Below are 27,161 nucleotides of genomic sequence, written 5' to 3' on the forward strand. Positions count from 1 at the left end.
CTTCTGCTTGTACTTACACGTTTCTCACTCATCACTGCACATGCCCAATGTGAAGCAACATAAAGAAACGTACATTTAGCTTTATATTATATGGATCTGCTGGAATAAAATATTCCAGCAAAGCACGGCATTTATGTTATTCTTTCTTTTCACAGAAGCACCTGCAACAATGGCATTAATAAACCAACTTGTCCAAACCTAAACAGCAGACTTTACTGTTACAAAACAGAAAAAAATGTTCTTTCCTACCTTTGTGCAAATTATCCAGTGGTTCCAGAATTCCTCTTCGAAAAGATGCCAAGGGGTCTTGAACACAAGACCGCAAGCTCAACATGCTTTGCAGGTGTGGTTCACGAAGCAGCTGTTCCCGGTAGGCAACTAGTTGTGGTGAACGGCATAGAAGTGCTGCAACATTATGCACAAACTCTGGCACCAAGCAAGTGTAGGCATTGTCGGCTTGGCAGTAGTGATAGGCTACAACCTGAAAAATGGGGGAAAGTATATTAGTACTAAGTATGAAATGAAACCTGGAACACAGCAGACATTTTGAGGCATTGTAATGAAGACAAGACTTAAGCCTTTGCTATTAGACATTACCAGTTATGAACTCTGTTCCGGCTGAAACAACCAAGGGAAAACATACTGTAAAATTATCTAGCTCTAATTGAAAACAATAAATCAAACTTTACTGCCTGCCACAGACTACAGAAATAAAAGCAATAATTAACTTTCTCCATAAAATATTTCTGCAGTTCACTAGATGCTGCTGCCAGCTCACTCACAATTCAGTTCTACTGAGCTTACTGTTTTAATAAAAGCAGATTATCTTGCCATGATCACAATTTCAGTGAAGGCAAAAGGTCAAAATCATAACTTGGCATTCCCTCTAGAAACATAATGATGTGACATGTTTTAGCTACAGTCAGTCCTGCCATATCAGTCAGCTGTTATATTCCTCAACATTAAACTGCAGCATAATTTTTGTATGTAGTCGTCACAGATTCATATGTTACTTGCCAGAGGGGAAAAATGGGCTAGACAAAACTGTATATAATTTTAGAACTTTGACTAAATGTGAGCAACTTTTTTTCCCAAAAAATGTCTCTGTACAGCATCCACAGAGCAGAGATACAGAAAGTGATTGTATCAAAAGTAGGCAAATGATGGTAGCATATTACCATAGCAGTAAGAAACTCAGCCTCAGACACTGCATGCATATGTGACCAACAGATACATTTACCATTTAAACATTTTATCAATGACTCTCCTTAACTCGTGATACCTTACAACAAACCAAACAGTGTAAAGGATTGTTTGCCTAATTTTGAAACTGTTTTAACTGGTATCCATATACAGTTGTCTGCAAAGAATCGGTGGTTTAAACTGGAGCAAAGCTGGTGTTCTTACAAAGTTACTACATGTATGTAATGAGAAGAAATGTATGTTATCTGTCTCAGCTAAGAGAAATCACCCCTTCTAATGCGCATTTTAGTGAATATGGATGTTCTGCTTGGTTGGTGGTTGACTAATTCTGTATGCTAGATGGTATGCATTTTTTTCTAAAACAGTTTGAATGGAATAATGAAAAGCAATGTACTTCCAACCTCATGCTGATGCAAAGCAAACTGATATTAGACGATGTATGATTTCTTGCATAACAGTTTCCTTACTGAACATAGTATGCAGTTAGTGTCATGCATTTTTTAATATATTTCAACTACAGCCAAGAAACAGGCATTGTACCATGAGGACTGAGGACTGCAATGGTTATCCCACTTCATAAGGGTGGACCATCAGCTGACCCCCATAATCTACAGACCTATTAGTCTGACTAGTCTAATATGCAAAACCATGGAAATTATCAACAAAGACATAAGCAAACTTCAGACACTGGAACCAATCCAGCTTGGCGTTGTCAAGGAAAGATCATGCATACTAAACCTGGTGGGCTTCTTTGAATGGATAAGGGAAAAACTGTGCATACCACCTACCTGGACCTGGCTAAGGTGTTCAATCCAATACTCCTCTCAGGTATAGATGACAGACTCACCAAGCTAGTCATAAAACCCCTACATAACTCACTGGACTGCCAGCTGGTTTACAGGCAGGACCCAGAAAGTCAGGATTGGTGATACGACCTCCACTAAGAGACTGGTCACCAGCAGAGAACCACAGGGATCCCTGCTGGGACCACCCTTATTTGACATCTACTTCTTGGAAGTAAAGGGCAATGTCAAGGGCCTTTGGCTGACCAAGTCTGCAGATGACTAGAAATTGGGAGTTGTCATAGACTGCCCCCATGACACAAAGACTTAATAACAGGACCTAACACAGACAAATGACTAGTGCCAAAGTCACACACTAAAACTCAATGCCAAGAAATGCATTATAGAGCCTTTGGCAAAACTGCCACTCAGACTGACTACTCAATTGACAAGACACCCCAGAGAGCTGACCTGTTATTGAGTATAATGCCACATTCGACATATGCCTGACCAGAGATGTGCAACAGCTGGAATGCCCACAAAGGTTTCCTACCTGGAGAATCCAGGGTACAAACACATCATCCTGTATGGATAACCTTAAAGCCCTGTCTCTATACTCTTGTCTCCTACAGGTTACTGAGAGGTGATCTATGCCTGGCATAAAAGGCATCCTCGGATTCTGCTCTGATGGACCTTTTGTACATATGCAAAATGAACAGCATCAGAACTACTAAATCTAAGGATTTAAATTTCACTTGTGACATAAATAAGACATGTTGGTGAGACAGATGTGTGTCTCAGAGGATAACCATGCCCTGAAATAGGCTCCCCATCCATGTGAAGCAGAGTCCATCCTTAACCTTATTCAAGCATAAGCTTGGTCAGTAGATGGGAAATTGGAAATTCCCCCTTGGTCTGGTACCCATGTTTCTGACAGACAAAGGCAGACAGCAATGCTCAAACCAACATACCCCCCCCCCCAAACACATAACCAACATTACTCCCAACCTAACCAACATTACCCCTCCTAATAAATGTCCTTGATGCAAACGGGCATAACTGAGTTGGGTTGCACAGCTAAGCTTATAAAGGCCCTGGTGGTTGTTAGCTTGGTATATAGCTATGAACCTATATACAGTACTGCTTGTTACTGAAAAAAGCTTTTGAGCCAGACCAACAAAATGTACAACCAACCAACATACACTTCTTAGGCAAGGAAAAGCCAAGAGGTAGGCATCCAAGACAAGTGATTCCTGCAGCAGGCTGTTTCCAAGCACATTTATTTATTTATTTATTTAACATTTGTTGACCGGGAATGTCCAACTAGGTTCCACAGAGCCTGTTTTCAGCGGAGGCCCGGGGAGAAATGCTCCAGATGCATGTCTTTGGAACAGCTACTGGGAAAGTACAGCAGGATGTTAATTTCCACCCACACATCTTGCTTATCACTTTGTTTAACAGCTAGTGCTACGTGAACTACTTTACAATGTAGTTCAAAGCCAAGTGTGCTGATTGAGCCTTAACCTGGTAGGCCAAAAACTTTTTTTCTTCTGATTTAAAGCAATTCTTCTTAGTTGTAATATCATGAAATGTAGGCAACTTCTATGAAAATTGTGAAGCCAGACAATACATGACACAGATGCCAACAAAGTAAGTGAACACTTCAAATAATGCCACACAGCCTCAATGTATGATTTTACGGAAAGAATAAGGCTTGCTAACTATCATAGGTTCATAGGTTGGTACTAGGCTAATTGGCCCTTGGGCCAATACAAGCCTAACCATAATAATTCCCTGGCTATTTCTTCCCACAGTATTTACTTCCCTGGATCCCTGTCTAGCAGGGTGACTGACGTGATCCCCAGGATGAATTTCCTATCTCCCATCCAATCATCAAGGTTCCTTTTGAAGAGGGTCAAAGAGGCACTCTGCTTGACATGTATGGGCAGTCTATTCCAGAGTCTGGGGAGTCTCTGGGTCAGGAACCTATCCCTCCAGCATGTCTTGTTCATTGTGATGACAAGGTTTAGATCCCTGGAGCATGTGGCTCTAGGAGATTGGGATTTCTTTAAGTGTAGCATGTCCAACAGCTCTGGGTTTGACATGGCCTTGTATGTTAAGCACAGATCGCCTCTGAGTAGATGATACACGACAGACTACAGGTGGAGTTTTTTTTAGATGGTCAGCATAGGCCATCTGCTTTAGGCCTGTGATTCTTTTAGTGAGGTACTTCTGCGGCCTTTCCAGTTGTTGCAGATGTCTTGAGAGGTACATACCAAACGGGGGTATTGTATTCTATAATGGGTCTAATGAGGGATGAGTACAGCTGGACAATGACCTCCTTTTTTCTGGATGAAAGCTCTTAGTGATGAGGTGTGCCACATAGAAGGATTTCCTGACTGTTGTGACAATGTGGTTATCGAAGGTGAGACCACTGTCCACCTATGTCCCTAAGTCTCATCACACTTTCAGTGTTTAGTGAACTGCCACCTATGTGGTAATTCACGGGTACATCATTCCCTTTTACCGCAAATTTTTGAAATCAAATGGATAAAGATGTAAAAACATTAAGAATTCACAACAAGCAAGAGAAGAGAAGCATCACTGCAGATCTGAAAAGCATTTTACTACCAGACATTTGCAAAGTTGCAGTCTACACAGAGGACCCAGAGCATGGTTAAATCTGCAGAGGGTAGTTAAAACAGTGACTTGTCTAATGTGCGACTGCTGAAAGAAATGAAAAAAAATTATGACATTTACAAAGGCTATGGAAAATAGAATTACTGCAACTACTCCAATGATGACCACAGATGAGGCCAAAACTAAAAAAGTAAGCATTATGCCTAGTCCATCAAGGACCATAGTGGAGAAAACAAACTTTGTTCTGTAGATCACGTGCTACAAAGTGTTTTCTGCAGTTTCTTATATTATTTACTTATCTGACCAGTACTACCGCTCAGTGGGAAAGTTCTCTGCCTTGTAGCTTGATGGTGAGTTCAGTCCTCTATTACTCCCGCATCCGAAAATGTGCTGCCTGACTAGCTATTCAAACATGTCCACCTGTATTGGATTTACATTTGCCCTTTATGGTGCAGATCATACCTCAAACTAATTCATGAAGGATAAATTCACTTAAGTCACTTACCAAATAAATTCTTTTATAAAGGGTAAGTACACTGATCCAGTCCGAACATTTATAGTCAGAATCCAGATAATATTTACAGTGACTGGAGACATTTAGTCAAGCCAGCCACCCAGCAGTGCAAATCTTGGCACTAGACGACTGTCACTGTTGAAATGACACCCTGACCCTATGTGCAAAAATGGGAAAAAGGGGTTATGGATGAAGGAATGAAGAAATTTAGCCATGAAAAAAAAAAATCTAACTGCAGTTTCTTTTCTCTATCAGTGTGCATGTGTATACATATATAAAATACATGCACAGGCATCATCGTAAACTATATGTATATAATTCTCACACACACACGCATAATATTAAAAAAAGCACACGTGTGGGTGTTTAAACAAATGCCTCTACAGTGATTCGGGTCACTTAGAAAATTAATGTTGGATTTATCAACAGTAAAAATGATTTTTGAAACTTGACAACATACTTTTATAGCACGTTTTCTAGGAGGGCTTTGCCCCTGTATTCCTGGACACTGCAGGCTGTCCCCCACACCCCTACTACCAACACATATCTAACTCAGAGGCCCTGTATACACAGATATACAAACATTTCAGAAGTAGTGCAAATTCTCAGTTTTCAGACTTAAATATCCACCATTCTTAAGATCAGAGTTATGATCTTTGAAATTCTATAAATGCCCATTTAAGTCAGCATATGTGCAAAAAGGAGAGAAAATATGATAAGGGCTTAGTCCCTGCGGCTCAAAAATTAACTGAAAGGTATGCAGCAGATATCTAGTGGCCTCATTTGGATGTGTTCACATGCTGCAACAAACTCAATGCAAATTCATGTTACACACACAAGAAAATGGAAAAATACATTTTGGCCTATTTTCTTAAGGCCATTAACCCACTATGGGTATTGCATATCTGAACTGTTCTCCCAAGGCTTTCAGGGTTCTGTTGGACATCTCTGTACAAAGAAGGATGGCTAAACCCAGTGCAAGAGAAGTGTGATGAGCAAAATGAAGCAGCTAGAAGGTCACAGACAAGAGAAATTGTCAGTGGTACTAAAGTCCTGCCTGGTAATGGGGCTGTGATACTTGACAGATGTTAATGATGTAAACTATCACAACAAATAGGGTTCACCAAAACTGCAAATAATCGTACCTGCTTGCTTTGTAAAGTGTTTACAACTACCACCTTAAATAATTTCTATACATTTCTAAAACGTCACATTTTTCTACCATCTACCTCCTCAATGAGGATACTCCATGTAGAGTATTTTCTCTCTGAAAAAATGTGTGCTTACATTGTTTCTGAAACAGCCTCTACCTCTCTCCACTCTCTACTTTCAAATAGCCCTCCCTTTGTTTTGCACATTTCTTACACTAAAGTTGAGATTCATGAACCCCCCCCCGCACTCTAAACCTTGCACAAGCTACATTACAGACAGAGACCCTGTCATACATATGTTGTTGCCATTGCATTTTGCAAAGTACACTTATTTATACACAGCAGTTGAAGGTGTTTTATTCACCAACACCTCCGTGCTGTTGGACATATAACAAGCTATAACAGAAAAACATGGCAATGACGCACACCTTCTGTTGGCTATCCACCAACACTGGTCATCCCTCCACAGCCTGTCCATGTTTGATGCCCACAAAGACCCTAAATCCTACACCAGACAAAAAATGGCATAAATCTTAAATTTTACCCCTGTTCTAACAGTGATTCCTAGTTTTAGCCCATCCCACTTCCTCCTCACCCTTACAAAGGTTATATCAGAAAGTACAGTTGTGTACACCTACTATAAATGTAGATGTTCGAATGTATTCACTCTTGCAGTAATCACATTTGGGTTATCTGCTTGCAGTAGCCCTCAGTCGGACTGATTATCAAAGTCTTAGGTCCTGTGCCAGTTGCTGTCTCATCTTCCGTGACGTCAGGTAGTTACGGGTATAAAGCATGCAACCGACGCCATTACATCAGGTTTTCTTGCCCCAGATGTCAGGTGCCCCCCTAATGGGAAGCAATTAAATATATATCTACAAGGTTATACCTACTACAAAAAAGCAAATACACCAAAAAGCTTTTAGCATAGTAAAGGAGAGTAAAGGTACAGCCAAAAGAAGTCAGGAGGCTGGTGGGAGAGTAACCCGGACTGCAACAGTGAATATACTCGAACATCTACATTTATGGTAAGTGTACACAACTGTACTATGTTCTTCGTGTTTCACTGTTGCAGTCATCACATTTGGGTAGATTCCCAAAGCTAAGGATCCTGCATGCTTTACCCCTAGATAATGCCGTGGCTCATTTCAACACAACTTTCCTGAACCTTCTAGACTACCATGCTCCCATCAGGACCAAAAGAATAAAACTAAAAACTACCCCCTGGCTAACCAAAGACACACTAACAGCCATGCACCATAGAGATAAGGCCTGGACACTTTACCATAAAAATAAAACCCCACTCACCCACAATGAATTTAAAACTCTTAGAAACAAAGTAAAAAGGCTTGTTATTAAAGATCGACAAAACTACTTTTCCAGACTCCAAAATACTAATAAGACAAATCCTCAAAAATTCTGGAAAGGAATCTCTACCCTTATCAATCCTGGCAAAACAGCCACCCCCAGCCCAGACCCCAACGCTTCAGACATTGATTTGGCTACACAATTTAACTCTTTTTTCATAAATTCTATTTCCAAGCTAACTTCTTCATTCACTGACACCATTACATCCCCAATCTCACCCCAATCCTCTCATACCCCTCCCTCCACTCCTATTACCTCTCTCTTTCCCTCCCCAGAACCACCACCCTCCAATACCTCACCCCCCCCTTTCTCCTACTTTCTCACTAAAACCTATCCCCACATCTACCATAAAGAAGCTGATCCAGAAACTAAAGCCTTGCTCTAATGCCCCAGACAATATTCCTTCATACTTTCTTAGCATAGCAGCTGAAACCATTGCCTACCCCAGTAGTATACTAATAAACCGCTCAATCCAAGAAAGCAATGTACCCCAAATCTGGAAAAAGGCCTTTTATCATACCTCTGCATAAAGGTGGCAATAATAATGATACTACAAACTTCCGTCCCATAGCAATTCTGTCTCCCATCTCGAAACTCCTTGAAAAGTGCATCCATTTGCAGCTCCTTCCTTATCTCTTAGACAATCACCTGCTGACCCCAACCCAGCATGGCTTCAGACCCGGCCATAGTACTATGACAGCCCTCCTCTCCTTCTTAGAAACCATAAACAAGGCCAGGGACTCTGGACATATTGTTTCTACCCTACTATTGGACCTCTCAAAAGCCTTTGACACTATCTCCCATAAACTACTCCTTTATAAACTCTTCCAACTTAACCTATGTCCCTCCTCATTAAACTGGTTCTCTAGTTACTTATCTAATAGATCTCAAGCTGTTAAATGGAAAAAAGCCACTTCCTCATTCCTAAGTACTCCAACTGGGGTCCCCCAAGGCTCCATACTGGGTCCTCTACTATTTAACATCTTCATAAATGATTTCCATAATTCTATACCATTCTCAAATATTATTCAATATGCAGACGATTCAACCATTATCTGCTCTGCCACATCCATTCCAGTACTCCAAAAACTCACACAAGATGCATTCTCTATCACTGAACAAGGGATGAAAACAAACCATTTAGCATTAAATGCCTCTAAAACCAAATTAATGGTTTTTACTCCCTCTAAACACATCTCTGCCAACATAAACTCCTTCCTAATCACCAGTAACAACAACACATCCTTGGAATTGGTGCCAGAGACTAAGTTACTTGGGGTTCAAATTGACAGTCAGCTGAAATTCCATTCCCACATACAACTTAATATCAAAAAGACTCATCAAAAACTAGGTATGCTCTACTGACAAAATCATTTCCTTACACCCACTACTAAAAGAACTCTCTCTTCCTCATTCCTTGTTCCCTCTCTTCTGTATGGTGCCCCACTCCTGACTAACTTACAATCTTCCCTCAAAACACAACTCTCCTCATGCTACAATAAAATAGCCAAATTAAGCTAATGGCCACAAAGCATCTACTCACCATTGCTTTTCTCTCCACAAACTAGCATGGTTAGAACTACACAACCAACTCATATATTCTCAACTCACTCTTGCCCACAAGCTCATCCTTAAACCCTTGCTATGTCCATCTCTTTCCAATACCTTTAAAATGCACCTTCCAAACAGACAACTCAGAACCAATAACCAGAACCTACTTGAACTACACATACCATTCGCCCCCAGGTAAAAAACTTCTATCTTATAGTTTAGCACGTCTCTGGAACTCCCTACCTCCAGCTATTCGTACCACCTTCAACCACTTTACTTTCAAAAAATATCTTTACTCTCATCTACTAATGCAGTGGGAATGCTCTTGCACCCACCCTTCATAATTTCAATGCTCTTTCATCCACCCTCATATTTTCAAAACTACCTTATTTTCTTCCTCCTCCTGCTAATAAGTTCCCCTGCATCTGCCTCTCCCATTGTAGTAACTTGCATCCTTCTATCTAGCTTCCTAATCTCAAATCAGTCAATTTGTATGCCTTACCGAACAATCTCATCTGAAATGTCACTTGAAATATAGACTCTTAATGTGGACATACTGAAACAGGTTTTATTTTTTTACAGTAGGTACCACTTGTAAAGATACATTGATTCTGTATCCTTAAACAGTAATTCTGTATAATTCTACAAATACTGCAATATGACTCCCTTTATTGTATGTACCATCTACAAACTGTAATTTGTACAATTCTGTAAATACTGCATTTTGAACTCTGTATATAACGCAATCTGAATCACTTCTATAGAAAGTACCATCTGCAACAGTCAACACCAGTATGATGCTCTAATTGTGTAATTGTATTGATAACTTGATTGCTAATATTTTATTACATTTGTATAACTATGTAACCTTGTTAATGGAGCTTTTTTCCCCAGGACTCCATTGAAAACGGGTTCATCTTGGCCCAATGGACTATCTTGGTAAACCAACTGCAAATAAATAAATAAAATAAATAAAAGGATGGGAGGAGGTATTTAGATAGCATTAGGACTAGCTATAAGGCCCTGCAAGACTGCAGTGGCAAAGCCAGCTCTGGATTTAGAGAAAATTTGTAAATGGTAATGCTTGGTGAAAGTATGTACAGAACTCCCGGTATCAGCTTCTAGGATATCCCTGGTAGGTACACCTCTGAGAAAGGCTGTAGAGGTAAATGCAGCCCTGGTTGAATGAGGTCTAATCCCCTGTGGGATAGGTATTCCATGGTGCTTATAGCAGAAATGAGTGCAATAGCCTATCCATTTAGAAATGGTTTGCTTTGAAATAGCCTTCCCCTCTGCCCCTGCAGCAAATGCCACCAGCAGTTGTTCAGATTTCCTTTGAGGTTTAGTCCTGTCCAAGTAAAGTCTAAGTTGTTTGTGCACATCTAAGGAGTGCAGTATCCTTTCCCCTTTGTTCTGTGGATTAGAAAACAAGGTTGGCAAATGAATGGACTGATTAAGAACCACACTGGATACCACCTTGGGCATGAAGGAGGGATTAGTCCTGAGGGACACCCTGTCCACATGAAAGATGATGAAAGGCTCCACTGCCATAAGGGCCTGAAGTTCAGATACCCTTCTTGCTGAAGTAATTGCTAAAAGGAAGGCTGTTTTTCAAGAAAGAAATTTTAACTCTGCACTTGCAGCTGGCTCAAAAGGAGGAACAATGAGTTTTTCCAATACAAAGTTAAGGTCCCAGGCTGGAGTTGGGGCTCTCCTGGGTGGTCTTAAATTTTAGGCCCCTCTGAGGAACTGCTTGAGCAGTGGATGAGAGAAGAGGGGTGGTTCTGTGTTCTAATGAGATGAAATGGCTGACGCGTGAATTTTGATGGGGGAAAACGAAAGGCCCTTGTGAAGCATCTCAGTTAAGTATTGAAGAATCTGAGGTAAATTGGGTGCTGCTGTGCCCATCCCTTGAGTTTGGTACCAGGCACAGAATCTTTTCCATTTTTCAGCATAAGATTTTCTAGTACTAGGCCTCCTTGCCCCCAAAATGACATCCAACACTTGTTTACTGAGGGATGGTAATGGAGAGATTAGGAAATTAGCCAGGCTGCCAGGGTCAGGGTTTGAAGCGGAGGGTGCAGAATCTGGCTCTCCTGCTGTGACAGCAGGGTAGTGGTCTAAGGCAGGTGCCATGGAGCCAGCAGTGACAAACTGCGCAAGAGGGGATACCAGTGTTGGTGTGGCCAGTCTGCCAGTATCGTCCCTGGTTTGTCCTGTTTGATCTTTAGTAGGAGAGGCAGAGGAGGAAAAGCGTAAAACAGACATATTTTTCCAGCTGAAGGATAGAGCATCCACTTTCCAAGCTTGTTTGTGGGGAGTCCTTGTGCAGAATTTTTCCAATTGGTAGTTCTGGGGGGAAGCAAACAGGTCTCTATCTGGGCTCCCCCATTTGTTTATCAACATTTTGAAAATCTTTGGTTCCGGTTTCCACTCATGTGAGTTCATGAGATTTCTGCTGAGTTCATCTGCCAGTGTATTTAGTTTTCCTGGCAGGAATTAAGCCTTAGAATGCACTTGGTAGCTAAAGGCTGTGTTCCCCAGAGCCATGGCGAGTCTGCAGACTGGGAAAGATTGGGTACCCCCCTGCTTGTTTATGTACCACATAAAAGTGGTGTTGTCCGTCCTTACCACTAACTGTCCTGGAAGAATGTGGTCCTTGAAGGCTGTCAGAGCATTCTGTACAGCTAACATTTCTTTTTGATTGATATGCAGGTGCATTTGACTTGGGTTCCATTTGCCCTGAATGCACTTCCCTGCCAGGTGAGCCCCCCATGCATAGTCTGATGCATCTGTTGTTAGGGTTTGGGCGGCGGGGGGTAGAGTGAATGGTAGTCCCTTGTTTTGGTGGCAGGCCTCTGCCCACCAAAGGAACTCCAACTGTAGGCAAGGTATGATAGGGATCATTGCTTCTAGATCCTGAGAATGTTGACACCATAGGCTTTTTAGATACCACTGTAGTTTCCTCACATGCAGTCTTGCATATGGAATTAGCAGAATGCAGGAGGCCATGAACTCCAAGGCTTGCAGTATTTGCCTTGGAGATAGCAGGGTTTTTGTGGCCATTACTTTGAAGTAAGTTGTCAAATTAATTTATTTCTCTGGTGTGAGGAAAGCCATCTGGGAAGTTGTGTTCATGCTTGCTTCCACGAATATAATTTGTTGACAGGGTACCAGATGTGATTTCTTTTTGTTTATGGTGTACCCCAGACAAGTAAGCACCTTTTGTACAAATGACAGATGATTCAAAAGTATGTCCTGGCTTTCTGCCTGAATTAGACAATCGTCCAGGTATGGGTATATTTGAATATTTCTTTGCCTGCAAAATGCAATTACTGGAGCTAGGCATTTTGTGAATACCCTGGGTACAGTAGATAGGTCTAAGGGCAGTGCAGAGAACTGATGTAGCCCGCTTTGAAGCGTAGGTATCCTTCTGCAAGATTCCCTGATTAGAATGTGCAGGTAGGCTTCATTTAAATCCAGTGTTGCCAACCAGGCATTATTGCCTAGCATAGGAAGTAACTGGTGAAGAGTTAGCATCTTGAATTTTGGAATCACCAAAAAGGTGTTTAATATAGAAAGGTCCAGGATAGGATGCCAAGAGTTGTCTTTTCTGGATACCAGGAAAAGTCTTGAGTAGAAACCTTGTCCCTTTTCCTCTTCTGGTCTAGTTTGAATAGCCTTTATGCTTAAGAGAGAGAGAGTACATGCTTTTGAGCCTCTGCCCACTGATTTGGGGGTAGATCTGACCAACCATTTGGAGTTGGTAATGTGTGGAAGTGAAATCTGTATCCTTGGGAAACTATATTTAAAACCCATTTGTCCTGGGTAATGAGTTCCCAGTTTTTTGCCTGCAGAGCAATTTTTCCCCCTACAGGAGCAGTCAGTTGAGAAATGCTTGGAAGTTTTAAAGTTAAGTCATTGAGACAGTTTACCATAGGGGGGATTCTTACTACTTCCTGACTTGGAAGTGGGAGCCCCCCACTGTTTAGTCTTGTGCGTACCCTAGGACTGAAGCCTGGGTGTTCTGCTGGTTCTGGGTTTGGACTGAGAAGGCCTGGAAGAGGCAGGAAAAGACCAATTTTTAGATGGCCAATGCCTACTAAATCTTGGAGGTTGTACTTGTAGGAAATCCTTAACATTTCGCATAGATTTAGCTTTTTCCTCCATCTTTTTAAGAACTTCTTCTGCTTTGTTGCCAAACAGGCGGTCCTGATATAAGGGAGCATCCAGCAATTTAGCTTTAACATGATCTGGCAAAGATTGCTCCTTAAGCCAAGCATGCCTTCTAAGTACAGACCCAGTGACAGCAGCCCTGCAAGATGCCTCTAGTGAATCGAAACCACATTGGTTAATGCAGAATGCATTAAACCCTATAAATCCTTATTTTCAGCACAATCAGAAATCAACATAATTTTCTGTTTAAGCAATCCAATAATATGCTACTGATACTTTAACATATGAAAGTGGCAGTTTAAGGTCCTAATGGCCAAAGTTGCAGAAGTGTATACTTTCTTACCCCATCTATCCAGCGCCATGGAGTCTCTATCAGAGGGGCTAGGATTTTTGGCAGTAGTACCCTTGATGCCCTTGGTTCCCTGTGAAATGGTCTCAGGATCCACAGTAGGATTTTTAAAAAGGAACATGTGAGAGTCAGGAACCCTGTAATATCTATCGGGTTTTCTGGGAGCAGGAGGTAGAGAGTCAGGGGCCAAGCTAGATTCAGAAAAGGCATCATCAACAATGTCTAGTACAGGAGGGATAGTTAAAGGCCTGTGCTGGGGCAGGAGTAAGAAATCCCTAAGCCTCTTTTTAGAATTAAGAGTAATCCTGGCTTTCCCAGTGAAAGTGCTCCCTAAGAGTATGCAGAGTTTCACCAAAAGAAAAATCCTCTAGGGGGAAGCAGAGGGAATAGAGTCCTCTGCATCAGAATCCTCATAGGTAGATAAGGGTAAATTCTGGTCATCAGAGGAAACAGAAATTTCTGAATCCTGGTTAGAAGTATCATAAGCAAATTCAATCTTAGGTCCCTTAGAGGGGGAAGGTTGGCTTCCCCTGATTAAAGTAATAAGGTCTTCAGCCATTCTTAATATCTGTTTTTTAGGCATAGAGGCCTGATCATGTGGTCTGGGCGTGGGTTTTCTAGGCATAGTTCGAGTTTTAGGCCTTGAAGAAGAAGATGGCGTCGGTTTAATATGCAAGTCAGTAGGCCTGAATACACCCTCAGAAGCCGGTACCTGCACAGCGACTCCAGATCCGTCCAAGGTAGAGACATCTGCAGGTTCCACAGTTGAAGCATCTTGCGGCATACCGGACTCCGAATGGGTCTCAGTAGAGGCCTGCGAATCTGAAGTAGCGGGTATCAGGGACTGTGAATGCGCCTCACTGAGTACCGGCAAACTGGCGACTGGCTTAGGAGAAGCGTCGTCGGCAACTTTGGACCTAGGTGGCCTGTCTCTGTCTTTACCTTTGTGTTTTTTTCGGAATGTCGGTAGTCGGATGGCTTACCGAAGACATATCTAGATAATTGAACCGAGTACCAAAATATTTAGAAGCGTAAATATACCGACAACGAATAGTTTGTTGCTTAAATAAAGCACAAAACCAACAGCAAGGTACGTCGTTGTCAGGACCTAGGCAAGCAATACAGTACGAATGAAAATCTTTGTGAGGTATTTGCTTTCCAAAAGAAATACAATGAATGACTTTTACTGACATCAGTTTAGAGCAAGAAAAAGTTTCCCCAATGGGGTACTTAGCTTTAGTTGAAGACTTCGGTTCTGAAACTCAAAAATGAAAATTTCAGGAGTCGGCCGACTGACACTTGTGAACTGCTTCTGCTTCGGGCACCACACGGTAAGAAAGAATGATGTAATGGCATCGGCTGCATGCTTTATACCCCTGGCTACCTGACGTCATGGAAGATGAGATAGCAACCGAAGCAGGACCCAAGACTTTGATAATCAGGCCGACTGAGGGCTACTGCAAGCAGATAACCTAAATGTGATGACTGCAACAGTGAAACACGAAGAACATCTAGTCTAGCAGCCAACAAAGCCCCGATCATCGTACTTTAACCTCAAGTCCCTGACTTTCTCCACTCTTGTCTGAGATCAGTGTTTCCTGCCTGCCTATCAGCAAGTGTTGCTACTGCTTTCTTCTTCAGTACTTACAATGATTACATCTGCAGCCTCCTGCTGAACTGCAATACAGTCAGTGATCAGACTCTCCAGCAAACTTCCCACACAGGTAACTGTCAGATATTTGAGTGTGTGTTTTTCACTCAACATATTGTCAGTAATCAGGACAATCTCCTTCCACACAGACACCACACCAGTGGAATTTGCGGTATCCTGGCCAACCCCAAACCTCCCAATTCATGCATATGTAAGTGGTATATACTCCCAACCCTCTCCCTAAACCACACTACTCTAAGTTTTGAGCCAAGGTTCTCTGTACTGGCCATCCAGTTTACTCAAGCACTATGCAAACAAGGTACATAATTATGCTTTTATGTTCCACTGGTATTTTATAGGATGGCCAGTTTTAACATACCATGCGCCACCAATCCTCTGCTATGTTTATAGAGATGCAATCCCTACTCCACCTTTGAAAGCCTGCTCTAGTATTACCCTCAGGGACACTGAAGTGGCAGAGCCATGTTTATGGACAACATGGTTTATAAGCACAGAATCTTAGATTAACTACATGAGAACAAAAATGCACCAAGTACTGAACCAAGCACAAATTTTGCACAGAGCTGAAATGATGGTTCTTCAAAAACAGACCTACCTATGTTTTTCTTAATGAACCATTGTAATGATATCTGTCTAGCTGATCTGAATGGCTATACAGTCTGGCAAAATCATGGCTGAAACATCTTCACAGAATGAGCACTCACTTGTAGTTACAGTGTTAACAACTACAAATGTGGAGCATGCTGGACTCTGTACGCCATCTACTAGGAATAATCTCAACTCAAATCTTCTATCTGTATTCTCTGAGAGATTGTCATATCAAATGACACTGAGTCAAAGTCACTGGGACTCTCATTCTCAAGTTGTGAACAAAAAACACAAATTTCCTCCCTTTAAAATAATCTGTAAATTGTACCAGACTACAAGGCAAGGCACAGCTCTGGTAAACTGACAGTCTGACTAAAACATTATGCTATTACATCTTCATGCTCTTATTTTTCCCTCATCACCAAGTTCACTTCCAGCTTCCCTTTCATTTCCTCCTACTACTACCATCATCCCCCACATTCCTTCTTACAGCTCTAGTAATTTTTCATAAACTGTATTCCTCACCACCTCATCCTGCTACCAACTTCTCTAGGTTCCTCTCATACCTCACAAGTCATTACATTTTTCTCTTCAACTTTTTACTCCTAATACAATTTTCTTAAATCTCACTTGCATCCTTATGCTCTTATTTGCTTCAATTCTGGCAACAATACTGAATTAAAATTATGTAAATATTTTGATTTAAACATGTGAAGAATGAAACAAAAAATAGCGGGTAGAAATTACAGATATAATCCTGTTATACAGAATGCAATGACAGCATTCTAGATTACCATGATTTTTTTGTTATTGCGGCACGCCATTATATGAGCCCTAACCTAGTCGACAAAAAACAAACATTTAAAGAATCTGCAGCAAACAATACCACTGAACAAAAACAAAAAAGGACACGGTAGCTGAGTTATCACAAAAAAGGAAACTGACTGCACAAACTCCCACTCCTTGTCACAATGGCATGCCTTTACCACAACAGCTTCCAAAACCAGTATATCATGAAATTAATAATTACATGCTACCAATAAATGCTGCCCTGAACATAAAGCATAACAGTTGTCCGATTATCAGCAAAACAATGGCTACTTGTGACTGATAGAAGACAAGTATCGAAAGTAACATAAAAGTGCCTATGAATGTCTACAGTGAGAAACCCAAAATTTCAGCGGTTTTAAAGGCAGCTACGCAGATTATCCAAACTTACTGAATGTCTTTCTTACTGGAGATACAATGCAAAAGGTTAACATTGAGTACCCAATTTTGTCAAGCACCTCATTAACACACTTAAGGAAATCTTTTGTGGTCTGATCAATAGGTATATGTGTGTGTGTGTGTATGATGAATATGAATCAATTTCAGGCTCAGCCCGGGTGGAATCCAAAGCACTTCACAATGAAAAAATACAGAAATGTAAGCAATAACTGAGTAGTTCAGACTAATTACACAAAAAAATCTATACATACATTCTAATGAACAAGCACAGTGCAATGCATAATCAGGCAGAGTATAACGTACATACACACATTAGATTCTGAAATGGGTCAATGTTCAGTGAATCACGAGAGAGGGGAAGACACTAGGAAAGGAGACAGGTTAGGTTATATGTCCTGTGTTGAAGCAGGAGCATTTGGTTTGGATGAAGTGCTTTTTAAGTTGCATTCTGAATTTGGAATAAGTGTTGATTTCCTTAATGTCAATGGGGAGAGTTTAACAAAGCGTAGCTGCCTGACAGGAGAAAGCAGGTGCAATGCTGCGGAGTTTGGGCCTAGGAATAATGAAAGTTGGTGTGGCTTGTGAGTAGTGTCTCAGGTTATATGTGTTTTTTTTTTTGTAGGAGTAAACATTTGGAGATGGAGTAGTTTGCATAGTTGGGATCCTAAAAGTAGGTCAGATCTTTGTTTTATGGGCAGCCATTTGGCTTTTTCTAGGGTGAAATAGTGAAGCTCACAGAGAGGTGAGTTTGTAATGAATTGGCAGATGCTGTTAGAAATAATCTGGACTGTGGCAATGTTTTTCTTGTGGACAGAAGCAAAAACTGGGAGACCATATTCAAGTTAAAAAAGGAGAACTACTTTCCCAATAGCTGCTCTAGATGGTAAGAATACAGAACAGGAGAGAGTTTATTTTGACTTTCACTTTGTCTATGTGGAAATTAAAGTTTAGTAACTGATCAAGCCATAGGTCCTAGTTATATGAAGGTGGAGATTGTCTCTGTGGAATGGTTGTGTAGGTCAAAGATAATTAGAGTTAGGTGCTCAGTGAATTTTGTGTGGAGTTCCAAAAAAACAGAGTTTTGATCTTGGTGAGGTAGTAGTTTAAGGTTTATGAGCCATTGGCTGAGCTTATGTAAATCTGACTAGAGATAAAGCAATAAACATTATGAAGGAGCCCCTAATAATCCCTCACGTAAAATGTGTTCAGCTATAACAAGCATTTATGAAAGTCATAAATGTGACACGGCTTCAGTCTTTGATGGTTCCACATCTGGCAAAACAGTTCCTGCTCTTCATGATTCAGTGAAGTCTGTCATGCAAGATCCTAAAAGATGTGAATATCTTGAAAGCATTTTAATGTGTAATCTTTAATTTGTGTCAAAGTGAGTGTAAAGTTTGAGGAAAATGTTAAATAAAGTCATCACCTTTTCTTCTGAAAGTTGCACGAGAAACCTAATGACAACTTAGCTTTCTTGCAGCCCTCAAAAAGCTTCTTTATATCCCTCTTGTCAAGGGTATCTGATGACAATATAATTTTTAATGTTTTTTTAAAGATTCTTTCTGCTCTCACACCTGCTGGCCCTCGAAGCCTCCCCAAACTGAAACTGAGCACATTAATTTCTTCATAATGGAAAACATCAGAGTCGCCAGATGGAACAGCCATCATACAGGCACTCTACGGGTTGTTTGCATCGTCATTGGCATCACAGCTATAAGGACATTTGAGCAGCTGAACTCCACCAAGTGTGTGGGGAATGAGCTAACTACAACACTGAGGGACTAAATTCCCCTTATGATGCATGCTCCTGTGCACTTGCTAAGGAAAGTTACCACCAGGTGGTATTTTGGTCAGTAATACGCCCGCCTCAAGACAGGCAATGAAGTGGTGCAATACTCCAAGAGATTGTGGTGATATGCTTCCTGCTCCACCTCAATCTCCCCAGGATAAGCACACCCTTTTGAACACCCTAGCTGCTACTTAAACTGAGGACTCCTGGGCCATAGTCAGAGCTTTATACCTCTATTCCATTAGGGCTAGCTTAAGGCAACATTTAGGGTTATCAATTAGTAGCAATAAAAAAAAACATATTTAGACAAGTCATGCTGCATTTTACACACTCAGCAAATTCTTTAGTAAGGACTCGAAATACATTACATTTCCATCACTGATTATAGTGGTTTTCAAAGAAACTAAAGTAATAGATACTCCAGGTAGGAATGTTCTGAAGTAAGGAATGCTTAAAGACAGCAACGGTAAGATGTGAACTGCAGAGCTTCAACAAAGTGTACGTTGTGTAATAAAAGTATAAAGCTTCAAAATGTCCAAAAAGGGTTCACTTCCAAGGAAGAAGAAAGTGGAAAGTATTCTGCAAACATACTACTAAAAACATTTTCTGTAAGAGGTTTACTTTTCTGCAAGCAACCTTTACTTAGGTCAAGGGCAAGACACATCACAGAAGAAAAATCTTTAAAGAAAAAGAACAAACAACTGATCTATTACTTGCTACTTTGGTGACAGCAAAAAGAGCTACACAACAGACAAGAGCAGAAACAGAACACAATAATCAATACAGTACCGCACTAGGGGAAAGGAAGATGCATCTCTTGTCAGCAGTCTGACTTGTCCTCATATCTTAATGTCTCTAATACAAATCAAACAATTCTTGTTTCCGATCAATAACATGCAAATTCTTTTGAACACATCTGTATTTCCCTTTACACATATTTGCGAAATGGTTCTTTCTGGCACAAATTCTACAAAACCAATTAAATGCAGGACACTGCTCTTTTTTGTGCTTAATGCCACACGTGATACTCAAAGCATGAATTTAGGCTGTACCACATTCCAATGTACCACATGACTTTCTTCCCTGTCTGCATTATTGCTAGAATGCATTCTCACCATACTTCTCATTTTACACACATTTTATCATGAACTTGCACAGTTCTACACTTAATGCTCTTAGCTGTGTACTAGTAATTTCACTTGATCTATTCAGATCTACAAGTTCTGAAGAAGTCATACCTTCTTCTCTTTAAAACTTTACCCTTGTTTGATTATTCATTATATCATACTATCCTGTCTGTTGTGTATTTTATAAAATTCAGTCTTTGGCCTGATTTTTCAGCTCAGTAATATAAAAAGGACCTTGCACCTTTGTAACGGAGAAATGATAAATATACAGCTACTTATTTCCAGGCTCACAATAATTCCTAAACTTCTGTCTAATTGTTGCAATTTTATTTTATCTTTCTCCTTTCTTAATAAAATAAATAAAAAATATAGTTGCATAAATATACTCACTATAACAGTAGATACTCGAATGATCACTGCTGCAGGAGCCTTAGGTATACTGGTTATATCCTGCCACTGATATAACAGCTGGTAAGCTTCCTAAGCCTTAGAGCACCTTCCACATGTCCAAACCATTAGGCAAGCTCTAGCTAAGTCTGGATAAATAGGGATGTGATTAGCATCTTTTAAATCTAGGGTTACCAAAAAGCTCAAATGAGGAAGAACTGGTAACAGGTTCTGATGTTACAACATTTTGAACTAGGGCACTATTACAAACAGGTTTAGAAAAGGAAGATCCAGATCTGGGTTACTATCATTTTTTTCCTTTGGCACTAAAATCCTTGAATAAAATCCTTTCCCCGCCTGGAAAGAAGGAACTGGTTCTATCACTACCTGAGACAGCGCTCGATGAAGGACAAGGGAAAATAAGAAAGTCTGGTCTGGTGGATGAGGAATTACACCCTGAAAAGGAGTGATTTTCTCCTAGCACTATCTATAACCTTGAGTAATGATCTTCAGAACCCATTTGTCTGAAACTATTTGTTTGTCAAACAGAAAAATGCAGATTTATATTTTCTAGAAGGGAAAAGGGGCTGCTAGGTTGGCAGTGGGGAACAATGTCCCTTAAGTGGTCATTCTGACTTACTGAACTGTCCTTGACTTTTGAGGGGTTCCTAAATTCTTTTTGGAATCCCCTCGCCATTTGTTAATAAATGTCTGTTGAGACTGTTTTACTTTGTTTTTTGCCAAAATTGGAAGAGGGGGTTAGAGAATCCCTTAGAAAATTTGGAAAAGGAGAGCTGAAAAATCTTAGATTGCTGCTATCAACTTACCCCTTTCATCACATTTTTTGATAACCTCAGCAGTAGAGAAACCAAAAACTAAATCTCTATCCAAATGAGAATGTAAAATCTCATGTTCACATCATCTGGGAGGTTCTGAGAATGCATCCAGGCAAACCTTCTTAAAACAATACTCTTGGCCATGGCCTTGGAAGTAGTATCAAGTGAGTCACACACATTGTAAACAATGAGCAGTACAATGTCAGAAACTACATTATTTAAAGCAGGCTTTTCCTTAGGAAAAGAAACTGCAGACAAAAGATTCCTCATATGTTCACAATTAATCAGAAAAAGTTTAACATATGAGCCTGACAATTCAAAATTCTGAAAATCAAAGTTGTAAAAGCATACACTTTTTCCCATACTTATTAAAAATAATATTCCCATCCTTGACAGAAAGAGTAAGATTGGAATTAACCAAATGTTTAGCAGCAGTATGATTAACTAAAACTATAGCTGCTGGATCAAGTTTGGGACGAGTGTATAACAACTTAATTTGGGGAATTTCATATATTCTATCTTGACCTTTTATGGGAGAATTGCTAACTAACTGGAAAACTGCATTTAGTGGACAAATGCATCATCCAGAGCTGACAGCACTGGGGGGACTGTGTGAAGGTTCAGGAAATTCCTAATATGAGAACTCATATTATTTTCTGAGGGGATTGGCAACCTCAGTGTTCTCCCACTGAAAACACTGGCACATTCTGGAAATAGTTTTAAAGAGTGAGCCCCCCCCTGCATCTGTCCCTTCAATTTCTTGTCCGGATTCAGAATATTGAACCTCATCAGGAAAAGAGGTATCTCTATTTCTTTTACCAGAAACCACCTTGTAAGAAGGATCAAAAGCCTGAATTAAAGCTGAGCCAGACCCAGTAAACTACTCTTGTCTAAGTAAATTTCAGACGTAGATATATGTTTAGTTTTTTTTTGTTTCTTTTTGATGGAGCCAGCAGTGTTATTAATAGCAGCATCAGCTTCCTCAGGAATGGGCACAACATTTTGACTAAACAGGGAAGCCTTTCTTGTTCCCTCTACCAGGGAACGACAACAGTGGCTCTCCCTTGTCCACTGAAGTGACCCCAACAGTGACAGAGGACCACGCTAACCCTTGGTTCATAGTGGCTGCAGGTGCTACACCAGAAGATTCTGGGGTAAAAGATGAGTGGTCTGAGGAATGAGCTATGGCCACAGTAGAGTCACCAACCGCTGGCTGGGGCAAACTGCTAGCCTTCTATGGTGCCAAAGGTTGTTTGCTTAACTTTTTCTTTTTGTGGCTGGGAGAAGGACTGACCATGAGATGGATAGTCGCATCCCATGGTCAAGCCGAAAATGGTGCCTCTTTCCTGTACAAAACAAGCAGCAAAAGCCAGTAAAAGTTTAAAGTCTTTAAAAATCACTTTTTCTCACACAAAACCAAGGTAAAAACTCACTTTAAAACATTTTGCCATCCTTAAAAAATAAAAGATATACAGTTTCTTCACAGAAAAAATGGTTTTCAATTACTTTAAACAACTTTTAAACAGACAGAAAAAAGTGTTCCCATTTAAAAGTAGTTATCTCTTGTAACAATCTGTTAAGACATATATTCCTAGTTTACAAATAGCTTTCCTTAAAAGGAAGGTACAATAAAACAGTAATTTTACAATGTGGATTTTTTTTTCCCCACAGCGAACTTAACTGCTCAGAAAAGGAACAGCACAAGCCATCCATCTATCCTTAAAAGACAATAGAGGCGTTCTAATCAATGGCAAGAAAGCTCTGAAGGGCTTGCTGACTAAACCTTTTAGTCAGCTCAGCTCAAGAAGACTTAATGCTTTGGGCATGTGGAAGATACCCTGAAGATTTGGAAGTTGAGCAGCTGTTATATCCTTGGCAGGATAATCCATACAGCTAAGGCAACTGTAGTAGTGATAAAATTATGAACACTGTTAAATACCTTCAAGAAGAATAATGCTTCTGTAGCTCAAAACAAGTAGCAACTCTTGAAAACAAACTAATTCTGAAGATACATTTCTCCACTCTAACACAATGTACAAGGGCTAGGCCTGCAAATGATCTACAGCGATCAGTGTACTACCCTGATAAACAAACTAAAATAAATATTGGTCAGAATGTTAAGCAAGCAATACATACACTGAGGATGAGGCTCTGAGTCTTTAGAAGGTGGCCATTCAGACAGCCCTTTTAAGAGGGATGTTTCAAGGACATGCACTTCCCTGTAGTATCACCCACCACATTTAAAACTGTGTATCACCACATGATCCTAAGCATAAAAATTAATAATTCAATACTTTGCTTACTTGAACCACTGCTCATTAATCACCACATCAAGATTTGGCATAGTGTTTTAATGAAAAATCAATAAATCTCCCAAAGTTACTACTAAAGCAGTGTTAAAGCAACACTGTCCTGCCTGACATTTCATGGGTTTTGATATTATTTATTTACTTACATTCATTTAACGGGAAATTCCGACTGGACACAGGTCCTTTTTCAGCGGAGGCCCGGGGAGAAAAGCTCCACAGAAAGACATGGTAGATGGGAAAACAATAACAATAAAGGTATGTATACAGTAGAAGTGATCATGACATGGAATAATACAGGAGCAAAATCGGTACAATTGAGTAGTAAGTTCTAATTCCAATAATTGAGAAATTAGTAAAACACAGTGCTCCAAACATTGAGAAATTAGTAAAACACAGTGCTACAAATTTTCTAGACAGTGACTAGATAACAATAATAATAGACTAAAAGATAACTAAATCCTGGAAGGATTAACAAGCAGTGAGTAATCTTCAGTTCAGTTTTATAGTGATAGAGAGAATACTCTATCTAAATCTGGGAAAGGAGAGAAGGGTTGAAGGGGGGGGGTATTAGTCGGGGTTTGGACAAGGACAAAGCCAGTGAGAAATTAGGTGAGATTTAAGTGCAGCCTTGAAAAGACTGCAGGAAGGAAGGGTAGTTATGGCAATGGGAAGGTTGTTCCAGAGCTTGGATATAGCGCAGGAAAAAAAGTGCTTCACTTGCTGAGTTTTTGGCTTTGGTGACCTGGAGTAGATTTTTGTTGCAGGAGCGTAGTGGTCTAGAAGAGTGGTAGGAATTGAGAATTGTATGGAGCAATGGGATACGGAGAAGGTGGTTTACTAGTTTATGTGCAAAGGTGAGTTGAGTTTGGTGCAGGAGTTGTGGGAGTTCAAGCCAATCAAGGTTTATAAGGGAGACACAGTGGTGACTGCTGTAGGAGGCATCAGTGGCAAATTTTGCGATTTTATTGTAGCATGCTTCGAGTTTGTGTAGGTCTGACAGTCTAAGATTAGTAAGTATGGTTGATGCATAGAGTAGGTTGGAGATTAGTTGGGAATTGGCGATAGAGATTCTTGCTGGTTTGGTGAGGTATTGGTGGCTTCTATACAAGGCACCCATTTTTTGTGAACTTTTTTTATTGTTAGTGATATGTGGGTGTCAAATTTGAGATTATTGTCTATCAGTACGCCAAGTAGTTTTGTGTGGGCAGTTGGTGAAATGGAGGTACTATCCTTGGCTTGAATAGTGAAATGTGGGGTGTTTGGGGTAGAATTGGAGGATTGGAAGATGAGGAGTTTGGTTTTATTTGGATTGAGGAGAAGCTGGGCATTAGGTCCACAATTAAAAATCTTTTCTGCATTTGAATGGGTCTACTTTGTTTCACTGAATCTCATTTCACTGAACTGAACTTAGTATATATGGCACTGTGTAGAGTACTGTAAGGCAAGTAAAAGGTATATGCCCTTTTCCCCACTGTAGTGCGATCTTGGAGTTAGTATATATAGTTGGGGGGGGTGTAGGGGCATAGCCCCTTACTTAGAGTAAATATTGTCTTCTGGAGAGAGTTAGTCATTGGTGTTGTAACTATGCATGTCTATTGTTTAAAATGTATTGCTTTGATGTTTTTGATAAAATACAATATAAAACAAGCAAGGTGGGGGCTAACCCCCCCATCCCCCCTAACTACATATACTAACTCCAGGATCGCACTACAGTGGGGAAAAGGGCATATACCTTTTATATTCTTGTTCTGACAGAAAGGTAAATCTGGAACAAATTTATTGCATTATCACAAAAACTGGTTTAAGTTTCTGCAATACAGTGTATAGTCTCAATGGTTGTAATTAAAGCTGTTGTACTGAAGGAATTATGGAAACCATGCTGACAGTCAAACATCAGTCCATATTTTACCTGTTTGAATAATTGTTTATATTGGAGTTTCTCAATGATTTTAGAAATTAGGAAAGACTAGATATGGGATAGTAGTTTTTGAGAAGTGAAGGCAAAGCAACATTTGGGAGAGGAATGATGGTTAGAGACCGTTGAACTTTACATCAAAGTGGTTAAGCAAATTTATCAGCCGCTTTTCTTAGGAATGTGTGGTGGGGTTTACTAAATTTTAAGGAAGATCCATTTATTTATTTTATTTTTTTAGTGGTAACTTGGTTTCACTGGGGTGATTTCTGTTAAAAAAAAAAAAAAAAAAAAAAAAAAGTTGCAGTGTACTCAGCTAATGGACAGAGCGGCAAGTTCCTATCAGTGGAAGTTCTTTGTCATGCTGGTTGGATCTGTGTAGATATGAAATGAATGGAGGTAGTTAGAAAAGACTTATAGGTCTCAAAAGTTAGTTTTAAAACTAGATGATGTTATGAGGGAATAGCATGGGGTTTTCTCATTTAACTTAATTTCATTTCATAATAATTTGGGTTTACTAATTTTCTTTTGTATTTCCCTTAAATATTATGCTTTTGCAGAACTGGTGGCTATTATGAGAGAGCTATTTATGCCCATTATCTAACAATGCTCTTACTGAATTTCCATCTGCAATTGCCTACCTCTTTATCACAAGGTTCAACTTGTTTTAAGATCATCACTTGGCCACCTCTATTTTTTTTCTGTGCTGTTCTCAACTTAAAATATATCACCTCTCATCTCCAGCTTCAGCATTACCATTTCAGTTCATTAAAACTGTTTACAAGGAAACATTTTTTCACTAATACGCTGATCTTTATCCACAAAATATCCTCCACTAGTTTTCCTATCTTTTCAGTATTCCTCCTTATCTTACCCTTATATCTGAAAAACTTTTGATATTTTTCATGCTTCACATATATATCCCACTTACCACAAACACAGTTTATTCTTATCAGTATTTCCATCTTCTCCATTCTCTCATATATCCACCCAATTCTCCTTACCCTTTCCATCAACACCCACTATTACCAAATGCTATAGTGTTTTCTCTGCATCCAAAGCCTATTGCCTTCCTACAAACAATGCATTCCCATTTTCTACATTTATCATTTTCATTTCTATCAGCCTCATCTCTTCCACTACACATTCAAATTCACATTTTCTTCTCCAAATATCACAACTTTGGAGCAGAGGTTTAAAACTATATGCTGACAGACACAGACCCACAGCAGTCTTGGATATGATTTTCACAGCTTCCATTTGTCTACTGTGTGACACTGAACATGATATTTTATTAGATGATGCTCTCAGGTCCCTCCTGAAAGAGAGACTGTGCATCCAGAGGGCTTAACAGGTTAACAAATAAATATTTATTTTTTCTCAAAAAATACTAAGCCATTCTTTAACTATTTTCTTCTATTCTCTTTATTCTCTCACAATATGCAAACAGTCCATTAAAACAAACCATCTTCCCCCAGAAATATCTTTAATGTTTAACATAATCAAAATAAATACCCCTATAACCAACTTTACAGCCATCTATCACCATTTTTAATATTACTATATTCTGTTGTACCATT

General features: G+C 39.9%; 1 protein-coding gene across 1 annotated transcript in view; it reads right to left on the reverse strand.

Annotated features, from left to right (window-relative positions):
* The window catches only part of TANC2 (tetratricopeptide repeat, ankyrin repeat and coiled-coil containing 2), a 2,676,984-nt gene that overhangs the window by 777,066 nt on the left and 1,872,757 nt on the right, over positions 1 to 27,161 (reverse strand). The window contains exon 10 of the mRNA XM_044055212.1: positions 250 to 481. Within this exon, the coding sequence (XP_043911147.1) occupies positions 250 to 481 (232 nt within the window). The remainder of the gene's footprint in view (positions 1 to 249; positions 482 to 27,161) is intronic.

The sequence above is a fragment of the Protopterus annectens genome, chromosome 13.part0 (genome assembly GCF_019279795.1).
Source record: "Protopterus annectens isolate FY-2018-M chromosome 13.part0, PAN1.0, whole genome shotgun sequence".
Lineage (NCBI taxonomy): Eukaryota > Metazoa > Chordata > Ceratodontiformes > Protopteridae > Protopterus > Protopterus annectens.